The sequence below is a fragment of the Schistocerca serialis genome, chromosome 7 (assembly GCF_023864345.2).
Source record: "Schistocerca serialis cubense isolate TAMUIC-IGC-003099 chromosome 7, iqSchSeri2.2, whole genome shotgun sequence".
Taxonomy (NCBI): Eukaryota; Metazoa; Arthropoda; class Insecta; order Orthoptera; family Acrididae; genus Schistocerca; species Schistocerca serialis.
In genome coordinates this window covers 275,429,716-275,446,987 of record NC_064644.1, presented here as the reverse complement: position 1 = coordinate 275,446,987, position 17,272 = coordinate 275,429,716, and the positions used below count along the sequence as shown (strand labels likewise).

Below are 17,272 nucleotides of genomic sequence, written 5' to 3'. Positions count from 1 at the left end.
AATCTGCTTAGTGTATTCATCTCTTGGTCTCCCTCTACGATTTGTACCCTCCACGCTGCCCTCCAATACTAAATTGGAGATCCCTTGATGCCTCAGAACATGTCCTACCAACCGATCCCCCCTTCTGGTCAAGCTGTGCCACAAACTCCTCTTCTCCCCAATCCTATTCAATACTTCCTCATTAGTTATGTGATCTACCCATCTAATCTTCAGCATTCTTCTGTAGCACCACATTTCGAAAGCTTCTATTCTCTTCTCGTCCAAACTATTTATCGTCCATGTTTCACTGCCATACATGGCTACGCTCCATACAAATACTTTCAGAAATGACTTCCCGACACTTAAATCTATACTCGATGTTAACAAATTTCTCTTCTTCAGAAACGCTTTCCTTGCCATTGCCAGTCTACATTTTATATCCTCTCTACTTCGACCATCATCAGTTATTTTGCTCCCCAAATAGCAAAACTTCTTTACTACTTTAACTGTTTCATTTCCTAATCTAATTCCCTCAGCATCACCCGACTTAATTCGACTACATTCCATTATCCTCGTTTTGCTTTTGTTGATGTTCATCTTATATCCTCCTTTCAAGACGCTATCCATTCCATTCAACTGCTCTTCCAAGTCCTTTGCTGTCTCTGACAGAATTACAATGTCATCAGCGAACCTCAAAGTTTTTATTTCTTCTCCATCGATTTTAATACCTACTCCAAATTTTTCTTTTGTTTCCTTTACTGCTTGTTCAATATACAGATTGAATAACATCAGGGAGAGGCTACAACCCTGTCTTACTCCCTTCCCAACAACTGCTTCCATTTCATGTCCCTCGACTCTACAACTGCCATCTGGTTTCTGTACAAATTGTAAATAGCCTTTTGCTCCCTGTATTTTCCTGACACCTTTAGAATTTGAAAGAGAGTATTCCAGTCAACATTGTCAAAAGCTTTCCCTAAGTCTACAAATGCTAGAAACGTAGGTTTGCCTTTCCTTAATCTTTCTTCTAAGATAAGTCGTAAGGTCAGTATTGCCTCACGTGTTCCAGTATTTCTACGGAATCCAAACTGATCTTCCCCGAGGTCGGCTTCTACTAGTTTTTTCATTCGTCTGTAAAGAATTTGTGTTAGTATTTTGCAGCTGTGGCTTATTAAACTGATTGTTCGGTAATTTTCACATCTGTCAACACCTGCTTTCTTTGGGATTGAAATTGTTATATTCTTCTTGAAGTCTGGGGGTATTTCGCCTGTTTCATACATCTTGCTTACCAGATGGTAGAGTTTTGTCAGGACTGGCTCTCCCAAGGCCATCAGTAGTTCCAATGGAATGTTGTCTACTCCGGGGCCTTGTTTCGACTCAGGTCTTTCAGTGCTCTGTCAGACTCTTCACGCAGTATCATATCTCCCATTTCATCTTCATCTACATCCTCTTCCATTTCCATAATATTGTCCTCAAGTACATTGCCCTTGTATAGACCCTCTATATACTCCTTCCACCTTTCTGCTTTCCCTTCTTTGCTTAGAACTGGGTTTCCATCTGAGCTCTTGATGTTCATACAAGTGCTTCTCTTACCTCCAAAGGTCTCTTTAATTTTCGTGTAGGCAGTATCTGTCTTACCCCTAGTGAGATAAGCCTCTACATCCTTACATTTGTCCTCTAGCCACCTGCTTAGCCATTTTGCACTTCCTGTCGATCTCATTTTTGAGACGTTTGTATTCCTTTTTCCTGCTTCATTTACTGCATTTTTATATTTTCTCCTTTCATCAATTAAATTCAATATTTCTTCTGTTACCCAAGGATTTCTATTAGCCCTCGTCTTTTTACCTACTTGATCCTCTGCTGCCTTCACTACTTCATCCCTCAGATCTACCCATTCTTCTTCTACTGTATTTCTGTCCCCCATTCCTGTCAGTTGTTCCCTTATGATCTCCCTGAAACTCTGTACAACCTGTGGTTCTTTCAGTTTATACAGGTCCCATCTCCTTAAATTCCTACCTTTTTGGAATTTCTTCAGTTTTAATCTACAGGTCATAACCAATAAATTGTGGTCAGAGTCCACATCTGCCCCTGGAAATGTCTTACAGTTTAAAACCTGGTTCCTAAATCTCTGTCTTACCATTATATAATCTATCTGATACCTTTTAGTATATCCAGGGTTCTTCCATGTATACAACCTTCTTTCATGATTCTTAAACCATGTGTTAGCTATGTTTAAGTTATGCTCTGTGCAAAATTCTACCAGACGGCTTCCTCTTTCATTTCTTAGCCCCAATCCATATTCACCTATTACGTTTCCTTCTCTCCCTTTTCCTACTGCCGAATTCCAGTCACCCATGACTATTAAATTTTCGTCACCCTTCACTATCTGAATAATTTCTTTTATTTCATCATACATTTCTTCAATTTCTTCGTCATCTGCAGAGCTAGTTGGCATATAAACTTGTACTACTGTAGTAGGTGTGGGCTTCGTATCTATCTTGGCCACAATAATGCGTTCACTATGCTGTTTGTGGTAGCTTACCCGCATTCCTATTTTCCTATTCATTATTAAACCTACTCCTGCATTACCCCTATTTGATTTTGTGTTTATAACCCTGTAGTCAACTGACCAGAAGTCATGTTCCTCCTGCCACCGAACTTCACTAATTCTCACTATATCTAACTTTAACCTATCCATTTCCCTTTTTAAATTTTCTAACCTACGTGCCCGATTAAGTGATCTGACATTCCACACTCTGATCCATAGAACGCCAGTTTTCTTTCTCCTGATAACGACATCCTCTTGAGTAGTCCCCGCCCGGAGATCCGAATGGGGGACTATTTTACCTTCGGAATATTTTACCCAAGAGGACGCCATCATCACTTAATCATACGTTAAAGCTGCATGCCCTCGGGAAAAATTATGGCTGTAGTTTCCCCTTGCTTTCATCCGTTCGCAGTACCAGCACAGCAAGGCCGTTTTGGTTATTGTTACAAGGCCAGATCAGTCAATCATCCAGACTGTTGCCCTAGATAATGTCGTATCTAACCAAAAGAACACAGAAAGAAGCAGAACTAGTTGTTTTGCGTGTGACACTTGTATACATCAATTTTAAAAAGCCACAACATATTCAGTTCTGCACTTTTAAGGTACAGTTACACCTGTGGACCGACCTTGCTCTTCGTCACCTTGCAACTATGTTTGTCTCACATGGAAGTAGAGGTAAGCATGTAGGTTGCATACCTCTTCCTCAACATGTATGTGCGAGTGATTCCTTTCGCACCCGTGTTCATTCTGAGTGCCTCAACTTCTGCGAGGAGCAGACTATAACAACACAGCAACTAAAGCCGCAAGATGCATGGGTGTAAACACCCTTTAGAGGTGCTTATAACACATGCTGAGGAAATAATAAATAGGATGGAAACTTCAGAAAACTTAAGTGTCCATATTCATGAGAATTTAAACTGGATAAAGCACATTTTAGAACTCCTAAAACTACTTAGTTCAACCACACTTGCTCTTAGAGTCATTGCAAGTCTCGGAGAGACACAAATCGTTATGTTCACATATTTTGCATATTTTCGTTGAATAATGTCATATGAAATAATGTGCTGAAGTAACTCTTTTTTAATAAAGGATGTCTTCATTGCTGAAAAATATGCTGTGAGAATAATACATAGCGGTGACCCACAATCATCTTGTAGACATCTGTTTAAGGAGTGTGTCTTTAATAAAGTACTTACAAAAGACCGAGCGAGGTGGCGCATTGGTTAGCACACTGGACTCGTGTTCGGGAGGACGATGGTTACATTCCACGACTGGCCATCCTGATTTAGGTTTTCCATGATTTCCCTAAATCGCTCCAGGCAAATGCTGGCATGGTTCCTTTGAAAGGGTGTGGCCGATTTCCTTCCCCGTCCTTCCCTAATCCAATGAGACCGATGACCTCGCTGTTTGGTCTCTTCCCCCAAACAACCCAGCCCAACTTACAACAAATGCTGCTGTTTTTATTCAGCATGCTTCTGGCTACTGCTTCACAGTATATTTTTTCCCTCTTGAAGTTTGTTGTAAACAATCCATTGCAGTTGAAAAGGAACATTAATATACATAATTACAATATTAGAAGGAAGAGTGGCATTCATTATTCCACATTAAGCTTGTCTTGACCACAAAAGGGGTGCACAATGCTGCAACAGATGGTTTTATATACTGTTGATATAAAAATTCTGAGAGGCAGCAGATTTGAAAACAAATGGAAATAGTTTTTCCTCGGCAGCTCGTCATGTTTCATAGAGGAATTTCTGTTGTTGTAATGTGTAAAAGGATATGTTGAAGGAGTGTAGGAATTACTAACTCACGTCGGTATATTTAAGAATCTGTCACTGTCTGTACTTGTTGCTAGTCTGTACTTGTTTTTTGTATGCAGCAACGTGTCTGTATTAGTCATTTGATTACAAGCGTCTCTAGTCTGTACCTGCTGTGTTTGATGTTACCCCATGACCTATAACTGTCTGGATTTCGTGTAACCACCTTTTTCATTATGTTCCAAGCTACACCGTAAGTGGTGATCAGTCTGTTTCTCACATGTGTTCATTCTTGCAGTTGTTTCCTCTCTTCTCGTCTGCCATATAGTGCACGTGCTGACAAGTGAAACTTTCGGGCTCCACTATAGATCGTTTGTGCGCTCCACTGAGGAACTTTCATGTGCATAACTTTCGTGATCGTTTTCATCACTTCTGCAACAGTCATTTGTTCAGGCTCCTTCGACCACTTTGTAGCCATGTTGACACTGCCGGCTCCTCCGTACTATCGCAGTATTCCACCGTCTGACTAGTCTGCTGCAGTTTGACAAGCTTCTGACAACAGCTCTGCCACCACTTTGTCGCATTTTGTGAAACGGACACAAATGCTGGTGATACTTTGTATTTGTTGTGACCTCCTTTTTCGGAATGGCCTCCCTCTTTTTTGTTGTTCTGTTGGTTGGCATCCTTTTTCCGGTTCAGCCTCCTTGTTCTCTTCTTTGACCTCGTTTTCCGGGTCGGTCTCCCTGTTCTGTTCAGTGACTTCATTTTTCAGGATCTGCCTCCTCTTCTTAGTTTGTTGGCCTCCTTTTCAGGACTTGGCCTCGCCTCTTCATTGTTGTGTCAATTAGCCTCCTCCTTAGGCCCAGCTTCATTGCACTTTTCTCTCATGTGTAGCTCACTGTGTTCCTCTGGTTGCTCATGCACCCTATCTAGCTGTTTTCTTCAAATTTTTTCTTGTGCCACAGTCCGCTGCATCAGTCTCTGTCTCATTAGTTCGGGATGCCATCTACTGTCTAACGCACATCGATGTTCATCAGTGCTATCTTTCTTGTTGGGATTTGTCACTGAGCACTGTTTTCTGCTCCCTCTAATTGTAGTGGGGGGGGCAGTGTTGTCGTTGTTTGTGGATCACGTCGGCGCATTGCTACAAGCCTACCGAGGGAAGAGGAACCCACTGTGGTTACAACCAAGAAACCTGCCACAGTGGACAACTCTAACAGCAGCAACAACAAGGGCACCGTGCACCACTTCTGTCTTGCCCCTCTTGCTTCATACAACATGGGAGAGCTGCATGTGGACGCCTGAGCCTGTTTCGCTCCTCAGCTCACTACCATATGCAAGGCTGGGCTCCCTATCATTGGCTTCCATCAAGTGCCATCTGGTAAGCTACAAACAGCTTCTTCTAGTCTCAGTTGCAACCTGCCACAACCTACATTAGTCACTGCACACTGTTTTTTCTCCCTTCATTGGCACCCTTGCTACCTTGGGACAGAATCCTTATTGCCTTTGCTGAACCTTTTTTAGACACTTTTGACTATCGGTCATCAGAGGCCCACCACGTTTCCTTACATTGTATGTTGTGTATACACTGCAGTAGATATGACTCTTGCAGCACTGTCCATGCACCCGCCGGTAGTCTGTGTCTGTCAGCTGCCTGTACTTGTCTCTAGCCTGTACCTGTCAGGCTGTACGTGTCAACATGTCTGTATTAGTCATCTGATTGCACATGTCTCTAATCTATAGCTGTTCTGTGTGATATCATCCTGTGACCTATAACTGTTGTGCTGTCACCCCATGACCAAATAAGCTGTGGATTTCTTTTAACTGTGCTTTTCATTGTGTTTGAAGCCACAACAGCTGTGTGTGTGCATGGGTACACTGTTGCTAGAAAAAGAGTTTCTGCTCAAAAGCTAGAGTGAATGCTGTTTTGTGTTATATATTTCTGTACTCCACATAGCAATCCACTGTGGTTTAGTGGTTACCTTTTCCTGATTTCATTACATAGACCCGATTTTCGGAAAAGTGTGGATTTTTGGAAAAGTGTGTATCTCCTGTGAATTCCGTCTATCCTTAATTTTCATTGTATTTAACTTTGTATATTCTCTTCAAAGGCATTTCAGGTTGCTCACTTTCTGTAGCAATACAGTTGTGTTTTTGCTGCTAATAATTATTGCAGGGATGATTCTTTTTCTTTCTTTAAATAGTTTTTGTGTGATGAATTGGCATGGCTTCCTTCTGGCCTCCTTAGGTGCTTCAGAGAGAAAATTTTCTGGATGGGCTTAGTATTTAGCCCTGGTAGCATATTAGATACACTCGTCATACATTGATAAGGCGTCCCAGTGTAGATTCTTATATATTAAGTTGATAGCCAACAAGTTCGTTTCTGTTATTTGCAGAGTTTTTCGCAGTTGAGAGAACTTTGAATTCTTGCATGTTGCAGTCTTTTGCCTGTTGGCATCTTTGTCTCACTGTGATGTGTGATTGTCGCAGACTTCATGCATCATTGATTGTCATCCCTCCTCAAATGAAACTTTGCACTGTTGACCAAGCATCCGTTCATTTGGTGCAGCTTGTCATCAGATTGAGTTGTCATAATTTGGTGTACTGATTTTGCACCTATGATCATCTTCCACTCCTTCCACCGATGACAGTGGCAGACCAGTTGTTCCATTCCAGATTTACACCCTAGTACTGCATGTACCTCTTTATTGATCTGTCCAATTCCTCAGTATTTTTCTGGGTCCACCTTGTTCTTCAATCTACTCATTTTGATCACTGAATTCTGCTTCTAACCATCAGTGTTCCTTAGGCAAGCAGAAGACAGGGTCCTGTGTGTTTGAGGTGGGTTTTTGAGTCATGGCTAATAAGGCTATCTGCATTTCCAATTTAATTTATATTTTTATATCTGTCTTCCAGAAATTACACGTCTTTCTCATCATCTTGCATCATCCATAGTTCGTCAAAATTCAAACAAAGCTCCAACTGCTACATTGCCAGGTTGTCATAAACATATATCTAGCTGGTGTTCAGATTGCTGTTTGTCTCCTGTATGACCAACTGATGTGTGGCAGACTGCTTGGCAAGTTATCTAATACACTTCTGGCTCATACTTTTTTGTCATTATTATTATTTATGAGTGTGTGGATGATTATGTTTTACATTACACGGTTCTCCATAATGTGGCTTATAATGCCAGACAAAGCTCCTCTGCTGCTGTTTCTTATTGACTCAGTGATATAGATTGAATGTACGGTAAATATGCAGTGTCAGATAGGAGTGAGCTGACACCTAAACTTTTAAAGTTAATGCGATCAGGCCTCTCAGTGTATCGACTTGCCTGACAGTCACAACTTAGCCTGCTGTTGAAATATTGTTCCTGTGTGCCTCAATAAACTGATCTTTCATCAAACAATACGATGTAATTTGTAACTGTTACTGAAAGCTTCTTTATTGTGTAGACCTTGTAGATTTCTCTGTAACCAGGTATATTTGGGGGTGTATCTTATAATACTGAAATGTTGTAGGATTTTTACCTGCTGTTTATGTGGCAGTATTAGTTAATATTGGTTTACAGTTTCACTGGGACATTTGAGTAGTAAGAATAGTTTACATACATTCTTTGTTTTACACACACACACACACACACAGTGAGGAGATCCTCATCAATGCAAAATACTTGACAAAGCTCTTTGATATTAAAATTATATTGTGGCAGGTAGTATAAGCATTGGCCTATTTTGACATGATGTGGGTATTGCATATAACTGTGTGTTAGATATTACTCTAGTGAGGTGAATTTTTTGTTTATGTTGGTAATAGGTGGAATGCAGTACTCGATGCATCCTATATTACAACCAAACTCTTGTCTGTAGAAATTTTATACTGCACAGTTCTTGTTTCCATTGGTGTTAAAAGTTGCTTGTGTAAAACCCTTGAAATATCCTAAGATAACTATAGAATCTTAGAGGAAAATCTATGACCTTTTATGCTTACATAAATGAACTTGGATGTAATCTTAAGTACAAGTTACTGAAGTTGTACTATTCAACACAATATCTCATGCAATACATGTAAGTGTGTTGACATGATTGAGTTTGTACATAATTTCATGTGACTCTAGTAAGTTGGAAAATAGCATTATGAAGCTGTTAAGTTATATTATTGACTTGGCAAAGAAACTTGGTGTAAAGACAAGCACTGTGCTATTATACTTTTCTGTTGTTTGTAAATAGGTTGATGAATTTGTCGTGAAGACCGTTGTTGGGGTGCTGACAGCAGAGGAAGCTGCACTTGGCCTGCAGCAACCAAATGGAATCGGGCAAAGGCCAAGGCCAGTCAGCAACGATTTCTGTCTCTCAGGTACTGCTAGGATCACAGTTTCTGGCTGTTTCTTTGTACCCTAAATTATAGTCAGATACTAAATTTCCTGAGAAATTACCAAAAGCGTACATAAAAATTACCAAAATCAGATTCTGTGGAACCAGGATGGAAATTTTGTTACCAACAACTAGGCTTCTTTGAGGATGTTTGCACAAGAACTGGAATCAGTGGTAATAATTTTCTTTCAGCAACAGTGGTCACGTGGTGCAAAGTGCTACAAGAATAAATAGAAAAATCTACAGTAAAATGGGTAAAGAAAAGGTTACTTCATTTTTCAGACAAATGCTAGATTCATTTAATTAGGGTTGTGTTTTGTAGATCAAGTTGAAGCTAATAGTTGCTCAGGTTAGAGAAAAAATTTTACCTACAGAAAAATTAAACAGTTGAAACCACTTTGTTAAACAACCAATATTGGAAGCCTTTTAAGAAACAAAATTAGCATAATACAATGAAACCCCACTTTTACACTTTTCAAGGGACTTCAAAAAAATGGTGTAAAATGCGGGAAAATGTAAAATGTGGTAAATAACGTTATAAGCTGTAAAGGTTATGTATACAGTATCCACTTGCATTTTTGCTTTTTATGTATAATATATATATACAAAATAGGCATCAAAATAATTGTCAGGGACATGTCTGTTATCGAATAAAGGTTTATTATCTGATAAAAACTGCTGATGTAACTGGAACTGATAACTGTCTGGGAAGCAGAAACGTTTGACTGTATTTGATATGTCATAACCAATGTTTTTGGAAAGACTGCAGCTGCCATTCATTATTTAAATAATGAAATACTGCAATAATGAAATACTGCACCTGTTATGTATTTTTTTCATGCTTAGCATGATGCGTTTCGAGAATATTTCTCTCTTTGTCAAGTGCAAATATCTACATAAGCATGCATATGCATTCTTCTGTGTTGATTGCACTGTAGTCATCTTTTTGAGGTTATCAGGTGCTGTGCTTCCTCATTTATCTAGAAAACCACACACATACAAACTATAACTCACATTCTTTGTTTGTGTAACATCACAAAAAAATACAGTGCTCTTGAAAACAAGCATGGAAAAGTACATAATTGTCACTGTGTTTAAGCCAAAAATATTTGAGCAACGCGAAGTGAGTGATGATGTCAACTAGTGTTACAAGTGGCTAAATGATTAATCATGCTAAATATGGTTCGACATAGATGTCATGATGATTCACAACAATCATGAAACTGCATATTGCGCAGTAGAGACAATTTGGAAATGATTGTGACTAGTCATTATTTCTTTACGTAACGAACCTAGCTTCTCCCATGAGCCACCACTTCTAGTATAGCTTGGCAGCAGCAGGAGACATGGCACGAATTATTCCAACTTGTACACGTTTACCGGTTCAAATCAGCTAAGTAAAGTGCCCTGAGATGTTAAGAAATTTAACCACATAATGCTTTTAAACAGTACTTGGCAGCCAACATCATGCCAGCGTCATTTGCCGTTAGGTTTTTCTCCACAAACAATTTTTCGTAATGTGTAAATCGGGGGAAAATTATAGATATGTAGGCATAAAATTGGGTGAGAAAACATTGTATATGTAGGAAATTTGACAGGAGTGATAGAAAATGTCGTTAACGGGGGGTTAGCAGAGGGAAAATGTTAATTCTGGGAACGTAAAAGTGGGGTTATACTGTATGTACAAAGCAAAGAATAAAGCTGCAGATATTAACTGAAACAAACTTGGCTACTAGGGAGCCAGTAAAATGTTATCACAAGTTTTTGTTTAAAACTCTTAGAAATTTTGGCCATATGTTAAGGCTGTTATGCCTGTAGCACAAAAATTTGACAAATAAGGCGCCAAAGTAGATATTAGCTGGACAGGAGCTTAAATGTTTAATTCTTTCTTCAAATGTTCCTTTACAAAAGAAGATCACAGAATGGAGCTACTTTTCACTTGTCTTACTGCAAATATGAGTAAAAGAGTAACCATTGTAATGGTGTTGAAAATCATCTGGAAATGCTAAAACTTACAAAGGCCCCAGAACATGGTGAGAACCCTTTAATAATAATATGAAGAATTTACACACAAATTACCTTCACTCTTGACAATAACCTACTGCAGATTCTTTGCCCAAGAACCTGCAGCCGACAATTTTAACCGGCATGAAGAGACAATCATTCTTGGTTGCAGTGTTAAGATGCTTTTTTATTATTTCCCAATGACATGTTTCAACTTTATTGGCAATATTTGTTAGCAATGGGTGCATAGTATACCATGCATAAAATATCCCAGCTAGTAAATGTACATTGTCAAAGCTTTAAAACCAGTATGCAGTGTCCTTATTATAGCAAGCTGTGAAGTCCAATGCAAACCGAATCGGATCATGCCTACAATAAATCTTTACATCATAAACATGCTGGAGATGTAGTGCATATTCTGGCTGCAGACATTACACTGTTTGGTTTGCATTGGACTGCGTCACACGCCATAACAAGGACACCATGCAGTGTTTTTAAAGCGTTGACAAGGTGCATTTACGTGCTAGTCTATTTTATGCGCAGTATCCCATGTACCTTTTGTTACCAAATATCAGCCAGACCAAAGATGCCTAAATAAAGGTTAAACACGTCATTGGGAAATAATATGAAAGAATATTAACACTGCAACCAAGGCTTGTCTCTTCATGTCATACATACTGGTTGCTATACCAACTCTGGAATGAACTGGAAAAATTTTTACAATTGTAACCGAATACCAGTGACACCTGTCTTGTAAACAGACAATAGTGATCCTTTGTCACCCGCCTCTGTTGGTAGCAGAATAAGGGTTAAGTATGTGGCTCAACTCTGTGACTAAGCTTACAGAGAGCACACCTCTCGTCGCCACGGGGGAAGACTGCAGGCTCATCACCCTGTCTGCCTTTAACCTCCAGGTTGGATCCCTGGTACTCATATGATAGCAGGTTGCGAGGACTTGGGGCCGTCCTGGAAGGACAGGAACAAGTAGTAGTCCTCACCCCTCTCTGGGATTGAACCCTAGACTTGAGGGCTGGAGTCCAGGCTCTACCTGCCAGAACATCATGGCCAGTAACTGGGGGAGAGTACTAAATCATTATCCAAATTAAAACATAATCATGTACTTAAAACAATGACCTGCTCCATGGCAGTCAGTATTGAGTGTGATAATGGATTATCATGCTCTCATGCTCCTGTTTCTGCTACTCCATGCTTATGGAAAATAAATTGCAGAACTCTAGGACCTGAAGGTGGGGTAAGAAGATGAAAGAGGAAATTATATCAGATGGGATATACCAGGGTAACTAGAAGTTCAGTTGAAAAATGAATACCAAATAGAATTAGAATCAGGAAATACATGTTACTAAAGGGAGGAGTAGGGAGGATATTCTGGGATATACTGTGGCTCAATGGTACATTACCAGATTACAAATCCAAAGGTCTCGTGTTCGATCCCATGTCAGTCCTAGGATTTTTATCTTTCGTTTATCACTATTTCGCCTCTGGCAATATTTGTTGATGTGAATAATGCCGAGCTGTACCGTGGTTTGGAATCCACATTAAATTGTAGGTCCACCTATCACTGGCTGGGTTCATCAGATCAAAGGTTGGAGAAGCCAGTGGAATACTACCTCCAACAGGACCATGCTTAGTAAATCATTGTGGCATTCAAAACAATCTTCAGGTTGATGACTACTTTACTTATTGTACACAGTAATAATAAAATAAATAAATAAGTAAAAGCAGGTACTAAAGGAAGCTCAAGTAGAATAACAAGACTCAAATCTATAGTTGAACTGCTGAAAGAACATCCCTGACAGCTGGTAGCTACGTTGCCAGTGCTGCTGTGTGGCTGTTTCTTCTTACACTTGTTAGTTGCACCTCTGCGAATATCACACCCAAAAAGTTTAGAGCTGTTGCAGTGCCATGCTACTGAAGCGTGAAAAAACACTAATAACATCAGGGAATCAAAACACGCTCTCTTCATAATTAAAAAATAAAAGTTTTGGAAGTACGTGTTGAGAAAAATTAAATATTATGATGCTTCAGTATTTTGATACATATTTTATGCATAGAAGCATTTCTTGCCTGCATTTTAGGTAAGAAGGTTGACTCCTCAGTCTTCATATGTTACTGTCACTATCTTCGCCATTGCTGCTGCTGATACTCGCCTTATCTTATTAACTTTTCCATATTTGTTTGACAGTATTGTTCCATTTTGAGGGAGTAACACTTCCCAGTGTGTCACACATTAAAAATTAAGCACCTTTTAATTTAATTCTTTAATTTCTGTCTGCAATGTATAATTTCTCTTGAGCCCACATGATTTCTGTTGCATTAAAATTGAGAATGGCGTGATATGGTGAAAGGTGCAACAATCTATGACCATGTTCTTCTGCAATTTGGTCAATCTCATAAATGATATTACACAATTGGTGCTTTTTCATGATTTGCAGCAGTTCTGCCATTTTCATTTCCCTATCAGATGAACCTGTGCCATTGTTCTCTAGCCAGTCCACTATATCACTTTTCCTGCTGTTTGATGTAGTGTTTTTATTTAACTGAATGGAGTGGTACTGTGCATCATCCAATATTATAGTGAAGTCCTTTTCAATTTACGGAAGCAAAGAGTCTATGAACCTTTGATGTAAACAGCAACAAAGCATTTGGTACAAGCCTGCCGATTGTTCCAGCATGTAAATGAATGAGCAAACTGCCTTTTCCACCAGCAGCTTTTATTGTTCGTCATGCTGCTGCATCATCAGTCCACACAGTCAGCATTTACCCACTTTATGTCCAACCAAACAATTTGTTTTCCATCAAAACTCTGTCTTCTTCAGTACAACTGGAAGACTGGCTTTTCCTCCGAAATACAACTCGATCTCACAGTGAGTGAAGCAGCTTCTTCCAGATTGGATATTCTTTCCACATGTAATAGTCATACACAGGGTGAAGAAAAATTCACACTCTCAGACTTCATAACGCAATTCCTCCCATTTTCTGGCTGTAAATGGATATCAAAGATTGGCAATCTGGCAACACTGTAATCATATGTACAGTTACTGTCTCTGTCGTATGTAGGAGTAGTGCCGTGCAGTTGGTGCAGTGGATAGCATTTTGGGTTAGCATGCAGAAGATGTATGATTTGATTCTGGATCAAGGCAAATTTGTTTTTATTTGCTAAATATAGTCTGCATGGTACAGTATCTGGCGTGTTAATTGTCATACAGAGATTACAGCAGATCTACTACAAAAAGTTTGCTCCTAAATACTACAAACGCGGAAATGGAAGTAAATCATTTTCATTGGTCAGCTTTTAAAGAAGACTTTTGCATGTCGTGGACGCAAATTGCTTTCCACACTGCGTCTACTAGATTCCAAACCTGTTTTCTGTGTACCCTCCCTCAGTGCTCCCATCGATTAGTACCAACTACTATTCTTGCCACTTTCAGATCCACTATATTTCATTAGGAAAGCACTATGTAAATGTCAGATACATGTGGCTTAAGTAAAGCTCTGTACTACAGTGTTGTTTGACAGAATGAAATTGGCAAATAAAATCAAATATGCTTCGACCCAGAATCGAACCCTCGACCTGCATCCTAACCCAAAACGCTATCCACTGCACCACCCTCTCAGCGCTAGTACTGTCTACTGACAGTGGTAGTTACCATACATGTGATTCCAGTGTTGGCAAATTGCTAATCTTTAACATCCATTTACTGCCAGAAATATGCGCAGAATGAAATTTTGTGACAAGACATTTTTGTATTGCTAGTATGTGAGGAATTGCAGTGCAAAGTCCGAGTGAGCGAATTTTTCTTCACCCTGTACATGTTGCTATATTGTGTCGTCTTGAAAATTATTCAGTTCCATCATTTCAGCACCACATACTGTTTTTTCCAGGAATCAAAAGAACAGTAGTTGGCTCCTGTAGATCTCCAGCAACACTTCTCCCTTATTACTTTTTTACAGAGGTGTTTCCAATTTTCAGACCCGCAGCTACTTTCTCAGTGACAACAGTATAAGAGATCTGCCATTATCCCTTTCTTCCTCAAAATTGTGTCGTACATTATATACGATCTCATGAGATTGGCTATTTAAGGTAGTGCTCCTGCCTACTTTCCTACAACTAGAAGAAGTGGTCATATCACATACATCTGAAATTAATGATACTTTATACCACACCATTGACATGACTGGAATGGGTGATATGATCCGCAGCAAACAATGAACGGGCAACAGATGTTTTGCAGTCACTGAGAAAGCATAGCACCACTTGCAACCTTGAGTGGTAGAGGTGTCAACTTGGCACCATCGCCGTTGCAATGTTTACAAATTCCAGAGCTCGGATTGGAATTAGCGTTTCCCTTCACATAATGATGCTGTCCACGTACGTGAAGATCAGGGGTGCTCTTTTAGTAGGGTGACTATAAGCATCAACATGCTAATGTTCTGACTAGTAAGTGCAAGCCAGTATTATCAGTTACAGAAAATGATAAATGTCTTCAGATCACAATACAGAATGATTTTGGGAAATTTTGATACATAATGCACTATAGACAGTATGTGTACATTAGGGGTCGTCAATGTGGTTGTTTTGCTAACTCATACCTCATGTTATAACAGTAGTGATGTAGCATCTGTAGCTTTGTGTTGATTCTGATGGATGAGCTGGTATTAAGACCAATAGAATGGGACCCCACAGAGAAGGTGGATAAGAAGGCAAGGGCCCTTCCAAAGGAAACTGGCCTTCCAGAAAAGATTGTTAATCAGTTAAGGACAAAAGCACCAGTACCGCCCAGAATTTATGACCTGTCTAAGGTGCACAAGAAAGGGATTCTCCTACATCCAATAGTCAGCAACCTTGGTGCAGCCATCTGCCTTACTGCTCAACATGTTAAGAGGATGCTTTCGTCATATGTGGGGAAATGTGCCCATAACATTCACAATTTAGAAAATTTTCTGCAACATCCAAGGCAGCTACACATCACAGAATCATGACATAATGGTCAGTTTCGACAGGGTCTACCTGTTCACCCACTGAATGACTCGCCTGGGCTCTATCAGATTCTGATAATTTGGCAACAGAGATAGAACACCTACAGTCTGTGATCTACAAACATGGATACTCTTCTTGAGATATTCAAAAGGCACTGTACTCTGTTTCACCACCAGAGGTTCCTGAAGAGTTGCAAGAATAAACAAAACAGGTTGCATATTTGCCAAATGTCTGTCCAATATCTGCCAAAATCAGCAGAATTCTCCCCAAACATAACATCAAGAGTGTGTGTTCCTTACATCCACCAGGGTTAAGGCTCTGCTAGAGAATGTAAAGATGACCTGGGTCTATATAAACTGTAAACTGAGCGTTTACCACATACCATTTGAATGTGGTATGACATACATCAGCCATACAACTAGGCTCATTGACATCAGATGCAAAGAACTCCAGAGGCACACCACACTGAGACAGGCAACCAATTCAGCAGTTGCTGAGCATTGTTTAGAACTCAGTCATTCTACGAACTATAATGATGTCAAAATTCTAACACAAATGTCAAGCTACTTGGACAGTGTCATCAAAGAATCTATTGAGATTAAGGTCACAGAGAATCTCATTAACTGTGACACAAGTTTTCAGCTGAGCTCTGCCTGGAACCAGGCACTCAATCTTCTGTAGACACAATGGAGGCACCATCAAGACCTCAGGGGATACAGGTATGAAGATGGAGTTAGAGAAAATAGCCCACTACATGTAACAATGGACGCATGTGAAATGGTACCTCAGACAATAGACCCAATACCTGAGGATGTTCTACCAAGTCTCAAGCAGCAGTTTGCACACCAGTGGCCTGAAAATAATACTGCAGCTGCTCCTGGTGTGCATGGACCTCAGACATAGTGACTGACATGGCACGCCATGGTAACAGAACGTCTTAGCTCACAGGATGGCTTAAATGGAGACAGTCGGAAGATAAAATAATTTGCATGACTTGGGATATCATTCAGAACTTCATGCAACAATTTGGAACAGACCTGGCTAGAAGAAAACACTACAATTGCTGCCACTGGTCAGCGCATACCACGGATCAAGTGCTTGACAAGCTGTGGGCTACAGACGGAGCATCTAGCACAACATAGGCTTAAATACTGGTCTCGTTCCACATTGGAATCAGTATCAGAGAGCACCTGAAGAAAACTAAGAGTCACACAGTTGAAATATTGTGCAAGGAAGATGTGAATAACTGGCAGAAACCTGATTGTTGAGTATGACAGTGCCTCTCCGGGAAAGACTGAAGAATTACAACTTACCACACCGTGTCCACGACTTTGTTGTCATGTAACTTTTCACAAAGAACATCTGCTGCTCTACTGTGAGTGCCATTGTCCCCTTTGCATTGCTGCATTCCCACTGACACAGCCCACACCACGCTCTGAACCGGTGTGGATCACGTACCAGGCATACATGTGGTGTGCATGTCACAGGCTGTTGTTGTATGCGTACATTCATGTCCGATCATATTGACTCATCTGAACCACTTTCATTTGCCCCACTCTTTATTTACTTGAGGTATATTAAGCGAATATTTATGCTTTTGATGTGTTTTTCA

General features: G+C 39.9%; 1 protein-coding gene across 2 annotated transcripts in view; it reads left to right on the top strand.

The window, feature by feature from the left end:
- Positions 1–17,272, top strand: part of LOC126412117 (3'-5' RNA helicase YTHDC2-like) — a 345,826-nt gene that overhangs the window by 299,915 nt on the left and 28,639 nt on the right. For both annotated transcript variants that reach the window (XM_050081554.1, XM_050081552.1), the window contains exon 21: positions 8,514–8,640. In XM_050081554.1, the coding sequence (XP_049937511.1) occupies positions 8,514–8,640 (127 nt within the window). The remainder of the gene's footprint in view (positions 1–8,513; positions 8,641–17,272) is intronic.